Source organism: Hippocampus comes, unplaced genomic scaffold (genome assembly GCF_001891065.2).
Source record: "Hippocampus comes isolate QL1 unplaced genomic scaffold, H_comes_QL1_v1.1 scaffold48, whole genome shotgun sequence".
NCBI classification, from domain to species: domain Eukaryota; kingdom Metazoa; phylum Chordata; class Actinopteri; order Syngnathiformes; family Syngnathidae; genus Hippocampus; species Hippocampus comes.
In genome coordinates, this window is record NW_017808403.1 from 193124 (window position 1) to 208265 (window position 15142).

At 52.6% G+C, this 15142-nt stretch overlaps 4 protein-coding genes across 9 annotated transcripts in view; 3 read left to right on the plus strand and 1 right to left on the minus strand.

Annotated features, from left to right (window-relative positions):
* The first annotated feature begins 805 nt into the window (after window positions 1-805).
* Window positions 806-4240, plus strand: selenot2 (selenoprotein T, 2). Its single transcript, XM_019858265.1, has 6 exons — window positions 806-1029; window positions 1660-1770; window positions 1841-1967; window positions 2037-2124; window positions 3467-3594; window positions 3665-4240. Exons 1-5 carry the CDS (start codon window positions 848-850, stop codon window positions 3589-3591), a joined length of 633 nt encoding a protein of 210 aa, XP_019713824.1. The 5' UTR covers window positions 806-847; the 3' UTR covers window positions 3592-3594; window positions 3665-4240.
* Window positions 4241-4977: 737 nt separating this feature from the next.
* rnf4 (ring finger protein 4) lies at window positions 4978-9548 on the plus strand. 5 transcript variants are annotated; one of them, XM_019858255.1, is made up of 8 exons: window positions 4991-5269; window positions 5543-5583; window positions 6881-7082; window positions 7188-7270; window positions 7643-7690; window positions 7767-7890; window positions 8773-8824; window positions 8909-9548. In XM_019858255.1, the coding sequence occupies exons 2-8, from the start codon at window positions 5572-5574 to the stop codon at window positions 9279-9281; spliced, it is 894 nt and encodes a 297-aa protein (XP_019713814.1). In that variant the 5' UTR covers window positions 4991-5269; window positions 5543-5571; the 3' UTR covers window positions 9282-9548. The 5 variants fall into 5 exon arrangements, with proteins under 5 accessions (XP_019713815.1, XP_019713812.1, XP_019713814.1 ...); XM_019858253.1 differs by lacking the exon at window positions 5543-5583 and having other exon boundaries at window positions 4990-5269; XM_019858257.1 differs by lacking the exon at window positions 5543-5583 and having other exon boundaries at window positions 4993-5269; window positions 7678-7690; window positions 8909-9182.
* Window positions 9549-10427: 879 nt separating this feature from the next.
* sqstm1 (sequestosome 1) lies at window positions 10428-13316 on the plus strand. Of its 2 annotated transcripts, none has more exons than XM_019858233.1 (8): window positions 10428-10735; window positions 10839-10934; window positions 11471-11718; window positions 11800-11884; window positions 11961-12020; window positions 12108-12220; window positions 12686-12929; window positions 13001-13316. In XM_019858233.1, the coding sequence occupies exons 1-8, from the start codon at window positions 10567-10569 to the stop codon at window positions 13162-13164; spliced, it is 1179 nt and encodes a 392-aa protein (XP_019713792.1). In that variant the 5' UTR covers window positions 10428-10566; the 3' UTR covers window positions 13165-13316. The 2 variants fall into 2 exon arrangements, with proteins under 2 accessions (XP_019713792.1, XP_019713793.1); XM_019858234.1 differs by having other exon boundaries at window positions 11964-12020.
* A 300-nt stretch (window positions 13317-13616) lies between these two features.
* The window catches only part of mrnip (MRN complex interacting protein), a 5152-nt gene continuing 3626 nt past the window's right edge, over window positions 13617-15142 (minus strand). Inside the window, exons 3-6 of the mRNA XM_019858199.1 lie at window positions 14612-14712; window positions 13933-14172; window positions 13818-13845; window positions 13617-13739 (exon numbers count right to left, since the gene is read on the minus strand). Coding sequence (XP_019713758.1) covers window positions 13617-13739; window positions 13818-13845; window positions 13933-14172; window positions 14612-14712 — 492 coding nt within the window. The remainder of the gene's footprint in view (window positions 13740-13817; window positions 13846-13932; window positions 14173-14611; window positions 14713-15142) is intronic.

Here is a 15142-nt window from a genome sequence, read left to right on the forward strand (position 1 = left end):
TAACCACTCATCATCCATTTGATTTTGTGCTTTGCCTTTTTATTGTATTTATAATAATAATAATAATACATTACATTTATAAGCGCCTTTCAAAACACTCAAGGACACTTTACAATCAAAACAAGAACAATAAAACCACAGATAAAATTATAAATAATAAAAGGAGAGATGAATTTGTTCATATCTTTGCTCTAAATAGAACAGCAAAATGACAAACGTGCTCGATTTTGCCATATTCAAAGGAAAAGGCAGACTGCTAGGAAAGTAAGCACTATAATCTCTACTCGAGATGTTTGTGTGTATATTTTGCTGAATTTCATTTCATTTTGCGCCCAAACTCAACTTTAAATTGAAACAAAACGAGACAAATGATTACAAAAGATTCCAACTTTCGGTGCTTTTTCGACAAAACAGTTCGGATGTTGATTATGTACATTCACCGTGAACGCTTTAAAAGAAAAAAAAAACCCAACGATCTCCAATGGCGCCCACTTTTGGACGAAAGTGAAAGTAATTTTGCGCCCGGTCTGAGTAATTTGTTGTCCCTTTCTTTTTTGCATGGGGCAGGGGGAATAAATAGTCATTGTTGACATGCTTTCCATTTGGCTAATCACGCAAAAGTGTTGATCAGAATGTAGTATTGAATGACTCTTCATTTTACAGGGATACATATCATTGAACGTTTTGACATTTCTTCGTCTTTTGGTGAGCCGTTTCGTTGTCATCCCCAGTAGTCTTTTTTTTTTTTCAGGATCGAGCCGGGCGTCGTGGCGACCTGGCCTGCTGCGGCTTTATTGTGAAAGAGACCGGAAGCGGAAACTGAGCCGTGGGCAAAAGCACCAGCAAGATGGCGGAGTACAGCCAGCTCGGCCTGCTGGGTGCTCTTCTCCTCTTCACTGTTCTCACGCTTCGCGACGTCTACGTGGGCAAGTCGAGTTCTCAGCAGTTCGCCGCCGGGCCGGAGATGGAACCCGGAAGGGCGGCCAAGGCGGCCGTGTACGTCGGCCCCGTGCTCAAGTTCCAGTACTGGTGAGCCAGTTCGTGGTGGCGGCTAACAGTTAGCTAGCGAGCAGAGAGCGAGCGGGCGGGCGCATTTTACGCACTCTGCTGGGATCGCGGCAGCTCCTGCGTCGACGCCGCTCGCGTCGCCTCCTCGACGGAGGCACCCACCTGCTTTGGCATTTGCTCGTGGCCCGGGGAGATGTCGCGACTCTATTCCACCTGCTGCTGCGGCGGTCGTTTCTCATTGCACGCCATCGTACGTGTTGCACTCTATTAAAGCCAATACGTTGCGTACGACCAAATACCTGCTGCACTCAATTTACAAAATGCGTTCTCATTTTCGTGGACTTGGGCACTGTTAGCTGGTATGATTTGTTGAATCATTTGTTTCGCTACTCGGCTGTGTGCTTTTGTAGATGTTTAAGAGAGCGTATGTTGAGCACTTCCACAAAGGAGTCGTTTCAAAGCGCTAACGATGGCGTGGGATCAGAAACTGCAGCCACCCGACGGCAAGTGAAAATGCAGGCAGCTGCCGCGACATGCTCAAAGAGACTCATGCGATCAACATAAATACGGCGAACCCTCGTTTCTCGTGAGCAAGTCCTCCGAGCGAGCCGAGCAAGGTGAACTTTGTTCTGTTTGTCGCTTTGCTTGCAGTATCTCCTGAGGCTACAGCAAAGTGTTCCAGGAGTACTCCAGGGCCATCGGGCAGCTGTATCCCGACATGCGCATCGAGGGGCAAAACTACCCCCCCGGCCCCGTCAACAAGTATGCACACTCGCGCTGCGTGGGCCCTCCCGCGCCGCTCGCCTGACGCGCCTTTGCGGCTCTCGTCCAGGTTGTTGGGCAGCGCGGTGTCGTACCTGAAGCTGGCGTCCATCTTGTTGATCGTCAGTGCTCAGAACGTGTTCGCCATGCTCGGTGTGGACACGCCCAGGCTTTGGACGTGGACCCAGGACAACAAGGTGAGAGCGCTCGCCGCCGCCGTCGCATCCCGGCGGGTGACATCTTCAAGCCCCTCCTCCTTCCGTCAGATCTTCTCGTGTCTGATGGCCTTCTTCCTGTGCAACATGATGGAGACGCACTTCCTGTCCACCGGAGCCTTTGAGGTCACGCTCAACGGTGGGTCCGATGGCTCCGTCGCGCCACGTGGACCGCTGCCTCCGATTGCTCCGTGTCCGACCGGGAAACCGAGCCTCCCGGTTCGCTTGATGGAGGCGAGCCAAGTGATTTACAGCATCTGCTGGCGCGCCGGCCGTTGCGACGTATCAAGCGTGTCGGCGGCGGCGCCTCCACGCGCTCGCCATCCCGCACGCGGACGGTCACGGAATTGACGGCGGCCGCTCGTTAGCGCTAGCGCCCGGACTGGCTAACGGTTAGCAGCCCACCGGACACGCGTTTGTCGGCTGGCGATCGCCAGGCCAGGCCAGCCCTCCGTTTTGCAAACCTTCACTTGAAGTCAGATGGAGACTATCAGAACGGCGCCCCCAAGTGGATAATAACAACAATACTGGAATAATATTCCACCTCACAGTTTCTTTTGCTATTGTTTGATCGTGTCAAAGCAATCTTGATTTGATGACGCGAATAATCAATTGCGCCGTCGGAAGAGTCGTTGCTTTTTGAGAGATTTTTCTCTCTCTCTGTAGATGTCTTGCCACCTTCCCGGTCCAACCGTTTCTGACAGCGTCCGCTCCCTTGTTCCTCTTTGCCCCGCGCGCCTGCTGGATCCGTTTGGATTTGGTGGGAGGAAATGGGCAAGGGGAGAAAACGTTTTTTTGTTTTGAGTGAAGTAAAGAAAAACAATTTGCCCCTTTATCCCAATATGGGACATGAGTTCAAATTCAGAAACCAGTCGGCATTGTTTTCAAAGTCAAAACAAATGTCTCATCATGGGAAAGAAAAAAAAAACACGAATCATAAAGAATATTTTCATCGGACAAGTTTTTGGCTTCCGCTCGGACGATCGCAAAGTCGCAGCCTTGAGCGATACGATATGAGTAGCGAGGGGGGGCGGGGGGCTTTGACACTGCGACTCCGCAGCCCGCCTGGGTTGAGTGAGCCTGGATCGCATCTCCTTGCCGATGAGGTACACGAGGCTTCATGCACGCCAGCCACACCCCGGAAATGACCGCAGCGCGTTCCAAGGAAGGGCGGGGGGGGGACATATCACGTAAGGGACTTGGAACGCAACAGGTTCCCCCCCCCCCCCACAACGCACTTGTGTCATATCCAAGTGGTGTTTATCAAAAAAACATAATGGGTAACAAGACATGACGTTGAAGCATACTCGACGGGTGCAGTGTCCAAATGTTGCACCGCCGTGGGGGTGGGGGGCACTTGCCGTGAACGTCAGATGTACTCCGAGCGAAGTGGGGCCGCAAACCCTCCGGGTTGTTGTTTGCACGCATGACGTTGAATGTCCCGCTGACCGTGGCGCCGTTGTCGTTTGTGACCGGCGCAGACGTTCCCATCTGGTCCAAGCTGGAGTCGGGTTACGTCCCCAACATCCAAGAGATCTTCCGCATCCTCCACAACCACCTCAACATCAACCAGGTGGACGCCGCCGCCGGCTTCTCCTCGCCATAGAAGGTCAGCCGCTTCCTCGCCGCCGTTTCCTTTGCTTCTCCCCGCCGCGACACCAACGCGCGTGTGCGTTTAGGTGCGCCCTGGCACAGCGGGACCATCGGCTGCCGGCATCCGTGAAGGTGGGGTCTGAAAGCAAACTCGGCAGGACCCCGCTGGAAGTTTCCCGCCGACGGCCGAGTGCCGCCGCTGCCGCCTTGTGCTCGGCCGACCCGTTAACTGCAATTTTCTGGATTGACTGTGGAGGGGAAAAACAAACAAATCATGTTACAAGCGTTAGCCTCACGCTAGCTAGCATTTCTTCTGACAAGGTCTCGGAGTCTTTCTTTCGCGTGCGTGGTGTCCCTCCTAACTCATTGTCCTAACTTGGAGCACGTGTGCATTTTTCGCATGAGGCAAAACTACAATCGGGCGTTTTGGTTGCGACCAGGAAGGAGTCAGGAGGCCACGAGTGCACATCACATGCCTGCTAGTTGTGTCACTGCTGCATTTATTTGTCTACTAGTAGGCCAAAAGTGGCACTCGTCGTGGGGAAAAAAAAACCATGACTACTAATGCAACTCTGTGAATTAGTAGTTACTCGTGAGGTCAGAGAGCAAAGTACTTTATGGACCTGAAGGCTATACAATAAACATGAGTTGTGTCCTAAAACCGAAAATTTGTTTTTGTGTTTTCGATCGCCATGCCTTGTTTGCAAACTGAACCTTCTCAGACATACTGGTCTTTGTAAAACCTCCATTGCAGGCAAGCAAATCCTCTTGTGCAGCAACCGCCACATCACGAGTGAGTTCAACGTCGTTTGGATGACCATGTGTATCGAAATCAATCATCCTCATCCTATTCTCACTTTTGCTTTTGAAACAAAAAAAAAGTCTTTCTGGTGATTGAAGGTTTTTTTTTTTTTGCCTTGCTGATTCCCACGTGCTTGGGCCCTCCACCTTTTGCCGGAAAAATCTCAATCCTTCGCTATTAAATTCGAAGTTGGGCTGAATAGTGCTTGCATTGGTTTGACTCGGTCCAAAAATGCAGAAATAGAAGGGGCGGGGGAGAAATACCTCAAGCAAGCAAAACAAAAACTAATTTTGACTTGCCTCTTGAAACCTCGAAACGACGTTGCGGCAGGGATGGAGGCAAGCCAGCCGCGCAACAACAAACTGGCTGCAGATTGGCCGAGAGGTCGCCTGAGGGTCACGTGACCTGGTCCACAACGTCAAGGCTGGTGTAGAGGCGCGCCCTTTGCCTCCATGGCCCATCCTCGTAAAGAAATGGGGGAGTGGGGGTCGTATAGTACGACAGGTTGCCTGTTGGGGCCGCCAATGTGGAATAAACATTGCAGACTATCCCCCCCCCCCAAAAAAAAAAAGTAAGCCGCCGCTCACGTCCTTTCACCCGTTTCCGCCCATCGCCTTTGGGCGCCTCCCTCCAGCCCGGCAGGGCGGCGCTGTCGCGCTCTGCGGACCACAAGAGAACGAGCGTGAGCCGGACGGGAAGAGCCTTGGCGTTCGTCTCAGAACTGAAAGCGGGCGGGAGAGCTCGCGAACGTCTCGGTATTGTCGCGACCGTGGCATGACGTCTCTGACCGATGTCCGCTTCCGACGTTCCCGCTGAAAGTGTTCGCCCGCCAAGCAGCCTTCGACGACGGGCGGAAACGACGAAGCGAAGCGGAGCACCGACGCGGGCGGTGAGTGACGCTCACTGCTCGGCGCCTTAGCTTGGCGGCGCGGCGAGAAGCGGCGCGCCACTTCAACTTTTTCTCTTTTATCGTTGAGCTTGCTTGGTGTTTACTACTTTTCATTACATTTAAACTGTCTTTGCGAGACTTTTTTAGGGGGCGGGGGGTGGGGGTTCCCCATGTACACCATTTTGCAGCAGTGGTTGATTTAAAGTGCCCGATTAATATATCTTGTTTTTTGTTTTGTACAACAAAATAACTGAATGTGTCTTGTGTCTTCAGCGTTCTCCTCCTGCTGTCGTCCTCCTGCTATGAGCAACACTGTAAGTTGACACACTTGCAATCAATCGTTCAAAAGCAGGGGTGCCACCTGGAGGAAAGTCCAGGTCCGAGCCCGCTCAAACCGTTGGGGATGCGCGACAACGATCGAACGGATCCTTCTCGGGCGATGGTGATTTCGCTATGACGTCACTTGCATCGCTCCGATATCGGTAAATTCGGCCGAGCTTGACAGATCGGCCTCACGCGCACTCTCGAAAGCAGGCGTGTCCAGCTCCGGGCCTTGAGGGCCACCGTCCCGCCTGTTTTCCATCTCTCCAGCACACCTGATTCAGATGATAAGCTCTGAAGCAGCATGAGAAGCATCCTGATGATTTGAATCAAGTGCGTTGCTCCCGGGACAGCTGCAAAAACGGCGGCCCTTGAGGACCGACTTTGGACACCCCTGCTCAAAAGTTTGCCTGGCGACCGTCTCTTCAAGAGTCCTTTCAAGCACTCCAAGTCTCCTTGAGTCTAAAAACTAGATTCATCAGAAATCTCGGTAGTTGGCGCGAAGCATCCTGATGATTTGAATCAAGTGCGTTGCTCCCGGGACAGCTGCAAAAACGGCGGCCCTTGAGGACCGACTTTGGACACCCCTGCTCAAAAGTTTGCCTGGCGACCGTCTCTTCAAGAGTCCTTTCAAGTCTCCTTGAGTCTAAAAACTAGATTCATCAGAAATCTCGGTAGTTGGCGCCAACATTTTCACGAGCGGACACGCCGCGAGCTGGCTCCCATTCGCTTGAATGAAAGCCAAAGCCGGCGGCTGCGGCTCGCCGTTTTTCCTTGTTCGCTGCGTTTGTTGCCGAGGACTCTGATCGCGTGGACTTTATCAGCATTGGATCACAGTGCATATTAGCCAGTCGGAGCGACCTTTGTGGGGTGCCACTTCCAACATCCAGGACAAGTTAGCCGACCAGCGCGGCTCGTCCGCGGGTCTGGCAGAGGCGGTTCAAACAAAAAGGTGATTGTGAGGATAAGTGCTTCGGAAAATTGAGGGATGGATCCAAAACGCCGCGACGCTGCGCCGTGTCCTCCTGTTGTACTTGTTGGTGAGGGTCTTGTTATTGTGGTCCTTGAAAACATCTTCACATGAAACAAAAAAAAAAAAATGTGACTTTCAAAATGACGTGATACCGCCAAAGCGGTCATCGCGACATCCTCGCGGCCTTTTGACGAAACCCACCTCGCGGGCGTACGTTTTAACGTGTGAGCAAAACGCATCAAACGTATCCTCGGAATTGACGTGCTTCTAATTTTCAAGCGTGTATATGGGAAGCTACTTGGTCGGTGTGTTTTTAGGCGCAGAGGAAGAGAATGAGTGTGGGGAGCCTGCTGGCGTCCGGCTGCCCCAAACCCCGCGGCCGCGCTCACGCTCGCAGAGTGGTCCATGCTAACACAAGGGCGAATGCTAGCAGAGTAGCCAGGAGAAGAGCCAGCCCCCCGGACGTCCCGGCGCCCGCCGCCGGCGAGACCATCGACGTGATGGACAACCTGGAGGACGGTGAGTCACGTGACCAATCCGAAGCCACCCCATTCGGGGGTGGGGGACGTCGGCAGCGGAGGCTCGCTCACTTGTGATCAATAACGCGCTCTTGTTGCCGTTCAGGCGTTGAGGAGGTGGTGGATCTGACATCCGAGGCGGCGGAAGCGTCGCATGTTGTCGACCTCACCAGCAGCGACTCTGTCCTGGTGAATAACAACACACGCACGCACGCAGAGTGTTCACGCGCTGGTAGGGAAGCGCCCCCCCCCCTCCCCCACTCGGGGCTGGGCAATGATCGATTTGGATGAGTTGGGCGGGAATGACAGCTGTGCCTCTCCGAACGCACCCTTCGTTCAAAGCCGAGTCCACTGAAGTTGGGACGTTGCGTGAAACAGAATTCAACCATTTTCAAATCATCTTAGCCTCGATTTCATTGCATCCACTCCCAAGACGAGAACGTCATCGCGTTATGCGAAGGCGTTACCAGCCAGCCCTTTGATCTCGAACCACATCGGCAGTCTCAAAGCATTGCGGCGCGCTCCAACTAACTCCTCCTCCTCCTCCTCTTCTTCCCGTTGCTGCCTTCACGTGGCCGACCGCTGCGCTGCCCCAGCTGGTGGATGAAGGTACAACTCGTCCTTCCGGTCAGACTTTTGGCGCATGCGTGGACTTGCCGTGACGCCGCCCGTGTCCGCCCATCAGGTTCTCCGAGCAGGAGAAACGCGTCTGGAGAAAGTTACGTCGTCAGCAGCGATGACGACGAGGCCTCGCCTCCCGTGCCCGGCGCCGACGTCTTGTCCTCGCTCCAGACGCGGCGCTCCAGCAGGTGACAAAGCGCGCCCGTCGTCATGTTCCCCGCAGGGCCCAATCCTGCTGGGATTGATGTGCAACATGGCTCACGGAGATCGAGATCTGAAGACGCGCACGTCGGCCCTCGCCCCTCGTCCTTCGCTAAATGGCAACGACAAGTCAACTCTTCTGATTGGCATGTCGCATGTGCGGTAAAATACGGGTCCAATCCGGCGCAGACGCACGTCCCCAGTTCATCAAAACAAGTTGAATCCAGCTCCCAGTCATGTCACACACCGAAAACAGACGCTCCATCCAGGTCGTAGACAGGTCCCACATCACCTGCACTCATTAGTCCCCACAGGAAAAATCCTGATTCTGTGGAGAGCAAATTCCACGGCTTGTGGAGAGCAAATTCCACGGGTATTGGGGGGGGGAAAAAAAAAAAAAAACACCTCCCTAAAACGACCAGTGAAAACGCAAATGAATGTACTCAAAGATTTTATTTTATTTATTTATTTTTTTTAAAGGACATTATCCGCAAACCCAAAACTTCCTGGGACCTTCTGGTTTGAAAATAAGTGTAGACTATGCCAGAGCGCGCCATGTTGCTGCAGGGGTTGAACACTCCAAATGTCATCATCTGCCCCCTTGCCCCCATTCCCGCGGGGACTAACTCCTCTCCGATTTGCAGCCATAGCCCAGAGGAGGATTGCGTCTGTCTCGTGCACATGCCCCCCCCACAGAGCAAACCAGTCAAATGCAGCTCATGGCCGCTAGGTGGGGTTCAGCGCCATTTCAAGACTGCCTGTGAATTGCAGCCTTTCCACATGTGCCTGAAAAAGAGATGCAAAAGTCCAGGTTGGAGACTGGTCCCTGGCAGCAGGTGGACTAAGTAAGGGTGTGTGTGTGTGTTCAGGACTACACCGGGAACCGTCAGCTGCCCAGTGTGCATGGACACGTACTCGGAGGTGAGAGTGGCCACCCGCGAGGCCGCGCATGCGTGCTGTGTGCTGCAACAGGCTCACGTTGTTGTTGTTGTTGTTGCGGCGCAGATGGTGGAGAGCGGGCGTCTGGTGGTGTCCACCAAGTGCGGTCACGTCTTCTGCAGCCAGTGCCTGCGTGACGCCCTGCGCCGCTCGCTCACGTGCCCGACGTGCCGCAAACGCCTCACGCCTCGCCAGTACCACCCCCTCTACATCTGAGCGCCGACGTCTTGCACTTTGTTGGGTTTTTTTTTTTTTTGTTTGGAGCGGTCTTATGTATATGTGTGTGTGTTGCGCACGTCAAGATAGCGCCACGTGCACCCTTCAACCGGGAGCGAGCGGTCACCCGACCGGAAGGACCGGACCGACGGGAAACTCGAGCCGGCGGAATGTTCCGGAAAGCTCAAAGGCGGGGCCTTTCTCTTCACTCGTCGCCACGTGACAAAAACATTCTCTGAGTCAAACATGACTAAGGTGGAGAAAGGTCATATTGAAGACATGTTTTCAGAGCCGCTTGAATATGATTTCAGAGCAAAAGGGTGACAAAATGTTTTGAGTCAAAATAAATCAATAAAGTATTCTTGTTTTTTAATAACACGTCACCACCACCCTGTGCATCATTCCCACTCCAAACCGATGCAATGTTCACTTGTCTACATCAAATTGTTCTATTTCTCATCATTTCATAAACTTGGCTGCTGTCGTTTCATTTTCAAGCTTTTTGTCTTTTTCTACTTCTAAATCTCCACTCGAAAAGGAGATTTGGTAAACATACAAGACATTGGAAGCAAATGTTCAGAAGAAAAAGTACATTTAATGCAAATATGCGAATGCGTTGGGATTTCAATCGGGATTCAGGATTAAGACAATTGATCATCTGAAATCATTGATAATTATTTGAATCATTGTGTTGGGACCTTGGTTACATTTCAAATTGTTCAGTTGAAAATTTCAGCCTCTGGCCATCAACTATGAAAGCAGACCCATTATCTTTTGTGTCAAATCCAAATAAAATCGGCGAACATCGGCTTTGACCCATTATCTTTTGCGTCAAATCCAAATAAAATCGGCGAACATCGGCTTTGACTTCGAGAAGTAAAGATCAATATTTTTCTGGACCAAACCAGCAGCTAAATCATGATCGTTTCCTTTTTCTTTTTTTTTTAATCGTGTCCTGTGCTGCAATACATTATAGCGATGGAAATTAAAATTTCGATGAAAACAATTGTTAGTTGCAGCCCCAAAAGACTCAGTGATTTGATTGAAAAAAAAACAACTTTTAAACAATGAATGCGTTGAGTGGGATGAGTCAGTGAAAAAGGCACCTGACAGCGTGTGGTTATCGAACGTGAAATGTGCGTCGGACTAAAATGAAAAAGAAATAGCAATTGTTGTTTGTTGTTGACGTTAGCATGACGAGCGAATTTTTGGGCGACGGGTCACATGAGGCGCGGGGAATCCCCGGATTGGAAAAAGGCTTCGTCATCCTCCGGCTCTCTCATTGGTCCGCGTGGGCGGGGCTTGAGCGCCGAACCAATCGGCCGTCATGTAAATATTGAGTCGGAGCTGATGACGCTCTACCCGGAAGTGGCCGAGACAAGTCGAGCAACAGGATTTAAAAGCTGCGTCACAAAGTGCCCAAGTAGATTCCACGACGACGAACGGAAGAAGCGCAAGCCGAGCAGCAGCAGCAGCAGAAGAAAAATAGAATAGAAGCAGCGGCCAAAATGTCGGTGACGGTGAAGGCTTACCTGCTGGGCAAAGAGGAGTCGGTTCGGGAGATTCGCCGCTTCCTGGTGGAGCAAGACGCGGTCGGAAGCTTCGAACATCTGTGCGACAAAACTTGTCAGATATTCTCCGGACTCAAGAAGACCGCCTTCAACATGTACTACAAAGGTCGGACAGCACACGGCTGATTTGTTGATGTCGTTTTTGTTTTTTCCTCCGGGCCTCGCTCCGCAAAGTTTGATCGTTGGCCTCTGTTTTGGCTTTTGACCAGACTGCGAAGGGGACCTGGTGGCCTTCTCGTCGGATGACGAGCTCGCCATGGGCGTGGCCTGCATGAAGGATGACGTCTTCCGGGTTTTCATCAAAGGTAAACAGACAAAAATCAAAACGTGGTCGTCACCGTCACCATCCGAAAGTCCCAAACCGCCAACCGCATTTCACACGGACCGTTGAGAAAAAGCCAACCACAGTATGAGTTGCAATGTAAATGTTTACTCGAATACAAATAGAAGTAAAAACATGGACTGCAGCCATCTATCTCTTCATAGATATACCAAATGGATGTCTGTTTTTGTAACGTAAATATATTAATCTTTTCGTACATTCTAAAAAATATCAATGCGTATTGATGTTTTAATTTACCTTTTACAAATGTGTACCGTATATATATTTATTAATGCGTTTTTTGATTTTGTAGTTCAATTCCTTTGAGGCCAACAAATATTTTTTTCTTGTTAGATCATCGATATGAAAAAAAAAAAGAAATCTTAAGTGCCTGTACACCTTTTCCATTCGGATGTTGAAGAGTAAAGCTTTGCTCGGTGCATTGAAATATGACAAGCTATTTCGATCAACGTTTCCCTGCTGAATGTGTGCAAATGTCGCGCACGTTTGTGTTTCCAGAGAAGAGAGAGCACCGTCGTGACTTCCCGGTTCAGGCCTTTCCCCCGAATGCGTTTGCGACGGCGGCGGCCCCTCCCCCACCCCTGGGCGGCGTGCACCCCAACGTGACGTGCGACGGTTGCGAAGGTCCGGTAGCGGGCGTGCGCTTCAAGTGCAGCGTGTGTCCCGACTACGACCTTTGCTCGGCTTGCCAGGTCCAAGGGAAGCACACCGAGCACCCCCTGCTGCCAATCTGGCACCCCCTGCAGGTCGGCATCGTGCACTACACTTCTCGTGTCGCGCTTTCGGTGTGCGCGCGAGCTCATATGCTCTGCACGCTGTTTTATCAGGCGCTGTTCCCGCGGGGAAAGCTGATGAAGAAGATGCGGCACTGCGGCAGGAGCCAGAAGTGTGCCAGAGGCGGCGCCCCCGCTGGTCAGTGCCTTGGTTGTTCGTGTGTTCATCCTTACCGTGCGCTGCGTGGGCTCATCTGTGACCTTTGACCTCAAAGCAGGCCTCAGCTTCCTGAAGAACGTCGGTGAGGGCGTGGCAGCCATGCTGAGCCCGCTAGGTGAGTGGCATGTTGCTGCGGCGGTCGTCGGGACGGAAAGTGATGGGTTTTTGTTTTTTTTTTTTTTGTCATCGTCATCGCGCGCAGGCATCGACGTTGACATTGACGTGGAGCACCAGGGCCAGAGGACCAAGGTGACCAGTCAGGATGAAGGAGAGGCGGAGGTGTGCGGAGCTGAGGGCGACGCTCAGCCCAGAAAGGTCAGACTCACCTTTTTGTGGTGGACCTCGATGGTTCGGCAGTCAGGAATGATGGAACGATTTCACTTTGGGGAGCATTTGAATTTTTCCTTTTTTTAAGGGGCCGAGACGCCGTCACAGCAATTATATCGTGTTGTCATTTTTGCTGCTTGTGTGCAAGCTCGTGAACGAACGTCTTGCACGAGGCGCGTCCTTCTTGCCATCTGGCGGCCGGGCCGCAAAGGACTCGTGGCACGCATTTCAAGGCCAGCTGAGTCTCTCATTGACCCAGACGGTTGCTGAAAAGCCCACCAAAAATCTCCCTGGGCTTATTTGTGGCTCAGCAGTGTTGCACGCGGCTTTGGCTCGTTCATCATTCCCAACTCCCCGATCACGATGTTGGGATTTGGATCGGGTTTTGTCATTTATAATTGTGGAGCCCGAAAGTCAGACGACGATGCCGTCGCGCTCTTTTGCCGACGTCAGGCTTCAGCCGCTGCCGCCGCAGACTTGGATGAAGAGTGGACCCACGTCACCTGCAAGGAGGTGGACCCGTCCAGCGGCGAACTGCAATCGTTGCTGCAGGAGGACAAGCCGGATCTGGACGGGGACCAGAACCTCAAGGGAGACCAGAACCTCAAGGGGGACGTGAACCGCGACGCTCCTGCCGAGATCCAGAAGGCTCCTTCGGGCTTGAAGGCGGCAGCTCTGTACCCTCACCTTCCTCCGGGTAAGGTCTCGCCTCCCGCCCCCGCTAAATTTAGGCCTGCTTAGCTAACGCGTGCCCCCTCCTTCCCCCAGAGGCGGACCCCCGCCTGGTCGAGTCTCTGAGTCACATGTTGTCCATGGGCTTCACCGACGAGGGCGGCTGGCTGACCCGCCTCTTGCAGGCCAAAGATTTTGACATCGGCGCCGCCCTGGACGCCATCCAGTATGCCAAGAAGCCCCGCCCCCAACCGCACTGATGCCAGCGCTTCGTCTCATAGCACACTTGTACGCGTCACAGCGCATGCGACGGCGTCAGATGAAAAGCAGTCATCGCTAATAGGCCGGTCGCTACACTCTGTCATCACGATATTTGCTTGATACTCAATAAAGACGCTTTGCTCGGCTTGAATGTTTTTGGTTTTCTTTGAACGAGACAACATGAAGGTTGCAAACATTGCATGAAATAACCGCGCAATTTTATGCAAGCGGAGGCCGACGTTTTCCTCAGAGGCTCGTGTCAAAGTCTTCTCCGCTGTCAAACATGGAGCAAGGGTGGAGCAGGGGAGGGGGCCACACGACAGGGTCGGCGGCGCCGTCGCATCCCAAAGACGGCACTCTCGCCTCCACCTTCCACGGGGCCCAAACAAAAGAGACAAACCGGCTTAGCGCGCGCGGAGTTGGAGCCGGCCGGCCGGCCGGCCTGTTTTCCTCAGAGGCTCGTGTCAAAGTCTTCTCCGCTGTCAAACATGGAGCAAGGGTGGAGCAGGGGAGGGGGCCACACGACAGGGTCGGCGGCGCCGTCGCATCCCAAAGACGGCACTCTCGCCTCCACCTTCCACGGGGCCCAAACAAAAGAGACAAACCGGCTTAGCGCGCGCGGAGTTGGAGCCGGCCGGCCGGCCGGCCTCACCTGAGCTCGGTCCTCACGCTTCCTCTTCCTGAGAGGTGCGCACACAAACGCGTTAGGAAGCCGTCTGACAAGCCCATTTGGTTTGGGAGCGGACGTGGCCCAAAAAGCCCATCACCTGTCCGTCATGCTGTTGCCTCGGGAACGCGGCATGTCCTTTGGAACGACATCTCGGTCCTTCTCCTCAGGCGCGGCCATGTATCGGCGCCAGCGGCTCACCTGCGCGCGGACCGCCTGCGGGCACGCGCTCACGGGTTGAAGAGGCTGCTGATGTGCGTGCGTGCCGGCCTGCGCAGGTCGTCCTCTCACGTGCCCGTCTCGCTGGTCTTCACTTCCCGTTTCCTCTTCCGGCTGTTGCCTGCCAATCACATGCCGATGACGTCAAAGTCGAGCACGGGCGGCGTGCGTCCCGGTTTGTGATGGGGTGCGATTTGTCTCAAAATTATTCACGCAAATATCACGTGTATTTTTCTCCCGCTCTTTGTTACCAGCTGTTGTGAAAACACTTTCGACCTGTCACTCAAGATGTCTTGCATTGTATGCGTTTTTTAATTTGGGGAGCGCACTTATAGCGTACCATTTGTCTATTTTTACTTCTGCTTGAGGGTTGTTGAATGCGTTTTTGTGGGTCGCACATTCAACCATTCACACGCAGAACAGAACTTTCACAAATGATAAATGGCGAGGAATGCTAACACCACATTGACAGGAAGACGGGAGGATGGCGCATACATTAGATGATCTGAAAATCACGAAAGTCGTGCGTGTGCGGCGAGAATGAGAAAGTTGGCGCTGACCGAAGCGAGCGGGCGTCTCGCTCTTCCAACACGGCGCCCCTGGCGGCGTTCAGCTTCTGAACGTGACGTCTGCAGTCCGCGGCGCTGCCTCCACCGAACTCCTTCGTCGTGGATTTCCCCCCCGCCCCCCCAAAAAAAATCAAGCGATTCAACTAGAGGGGGAACCTGATGACGTCACCCGTCCCCTGGCGTTCATCTGCTTACCTTGAGCAAAGATTGTTTCTCCCCGCAGAGTTTACACGTCCACTTTTTCACCTTCTTCACCTGTCACACGTTTTTTTTTGGGGGGGGGGCGTGCAAAACCCCCCACAAACAAAACCATGATCATTTCGATTCTCTCCTCTTTCATCTCAAACTGCTTTAAACAACAAAGCGTATGAGAGGAAAAGTGATTGTCCGTGTTTTATGTTATGTGTTGCCTTTATTATTTTACTTTAACTGTTTTGTTCAGCGCTTTGTGACAGCTGCAGCTGTCGTGAAAGCGCTATATAAATCAGGATGTATTGTATTGTATTTGCTGCATCACCACAT

Excerpts from the sequence above, each read along its gene's own strand:
- rnf4 (XM_019858253.1), top strand. The coding sequence starts at position 5,171 with ATGTCCGCTTCCGACGTTCCCGCTGAAAGTGTTCGCCCGCCAAGCAGC. Across the intron at positions 7,271-7,642 it reads CCAGCAGCGACTCTGTCCTG|CTGCCTTCACGTGGCCGACC; the intron begins GTGAATAACAAC and ends TTCTTCCCGTTG. Across the intron at positions 7,691-7,766 it reads GCCCCAGCTGGTGGATGAAG|GTTCTCCGAGCAGGAGAAAC; the intron begins GTACAACTCGTC and ends TCCGCCCATCAG.
- sqstm1 (XM_019858233.1), top strand. The coding sequence starts at position 10,567 with ATGTCGGTGACGGTGAAGGCTTACCTGCTGGGCAAAGAGGAGTCGGTT. Across the intron at positions 11,885-11,960 it reads CAGAGGCGGCGCCCCCGCTG|CAGGCCTCAGCTTCCTGAAG; the intron begins GTCAGTGCCTTG and ends TTGACCTCAAAG. Across the intron at positions 12,021-12,107 it reads AGCCATGCTGAGCCCGCTAG|GCATCGACGTTGACATTGAC; the intron begins GTGAGTGGCATG and ends CATCGCGCGCAG.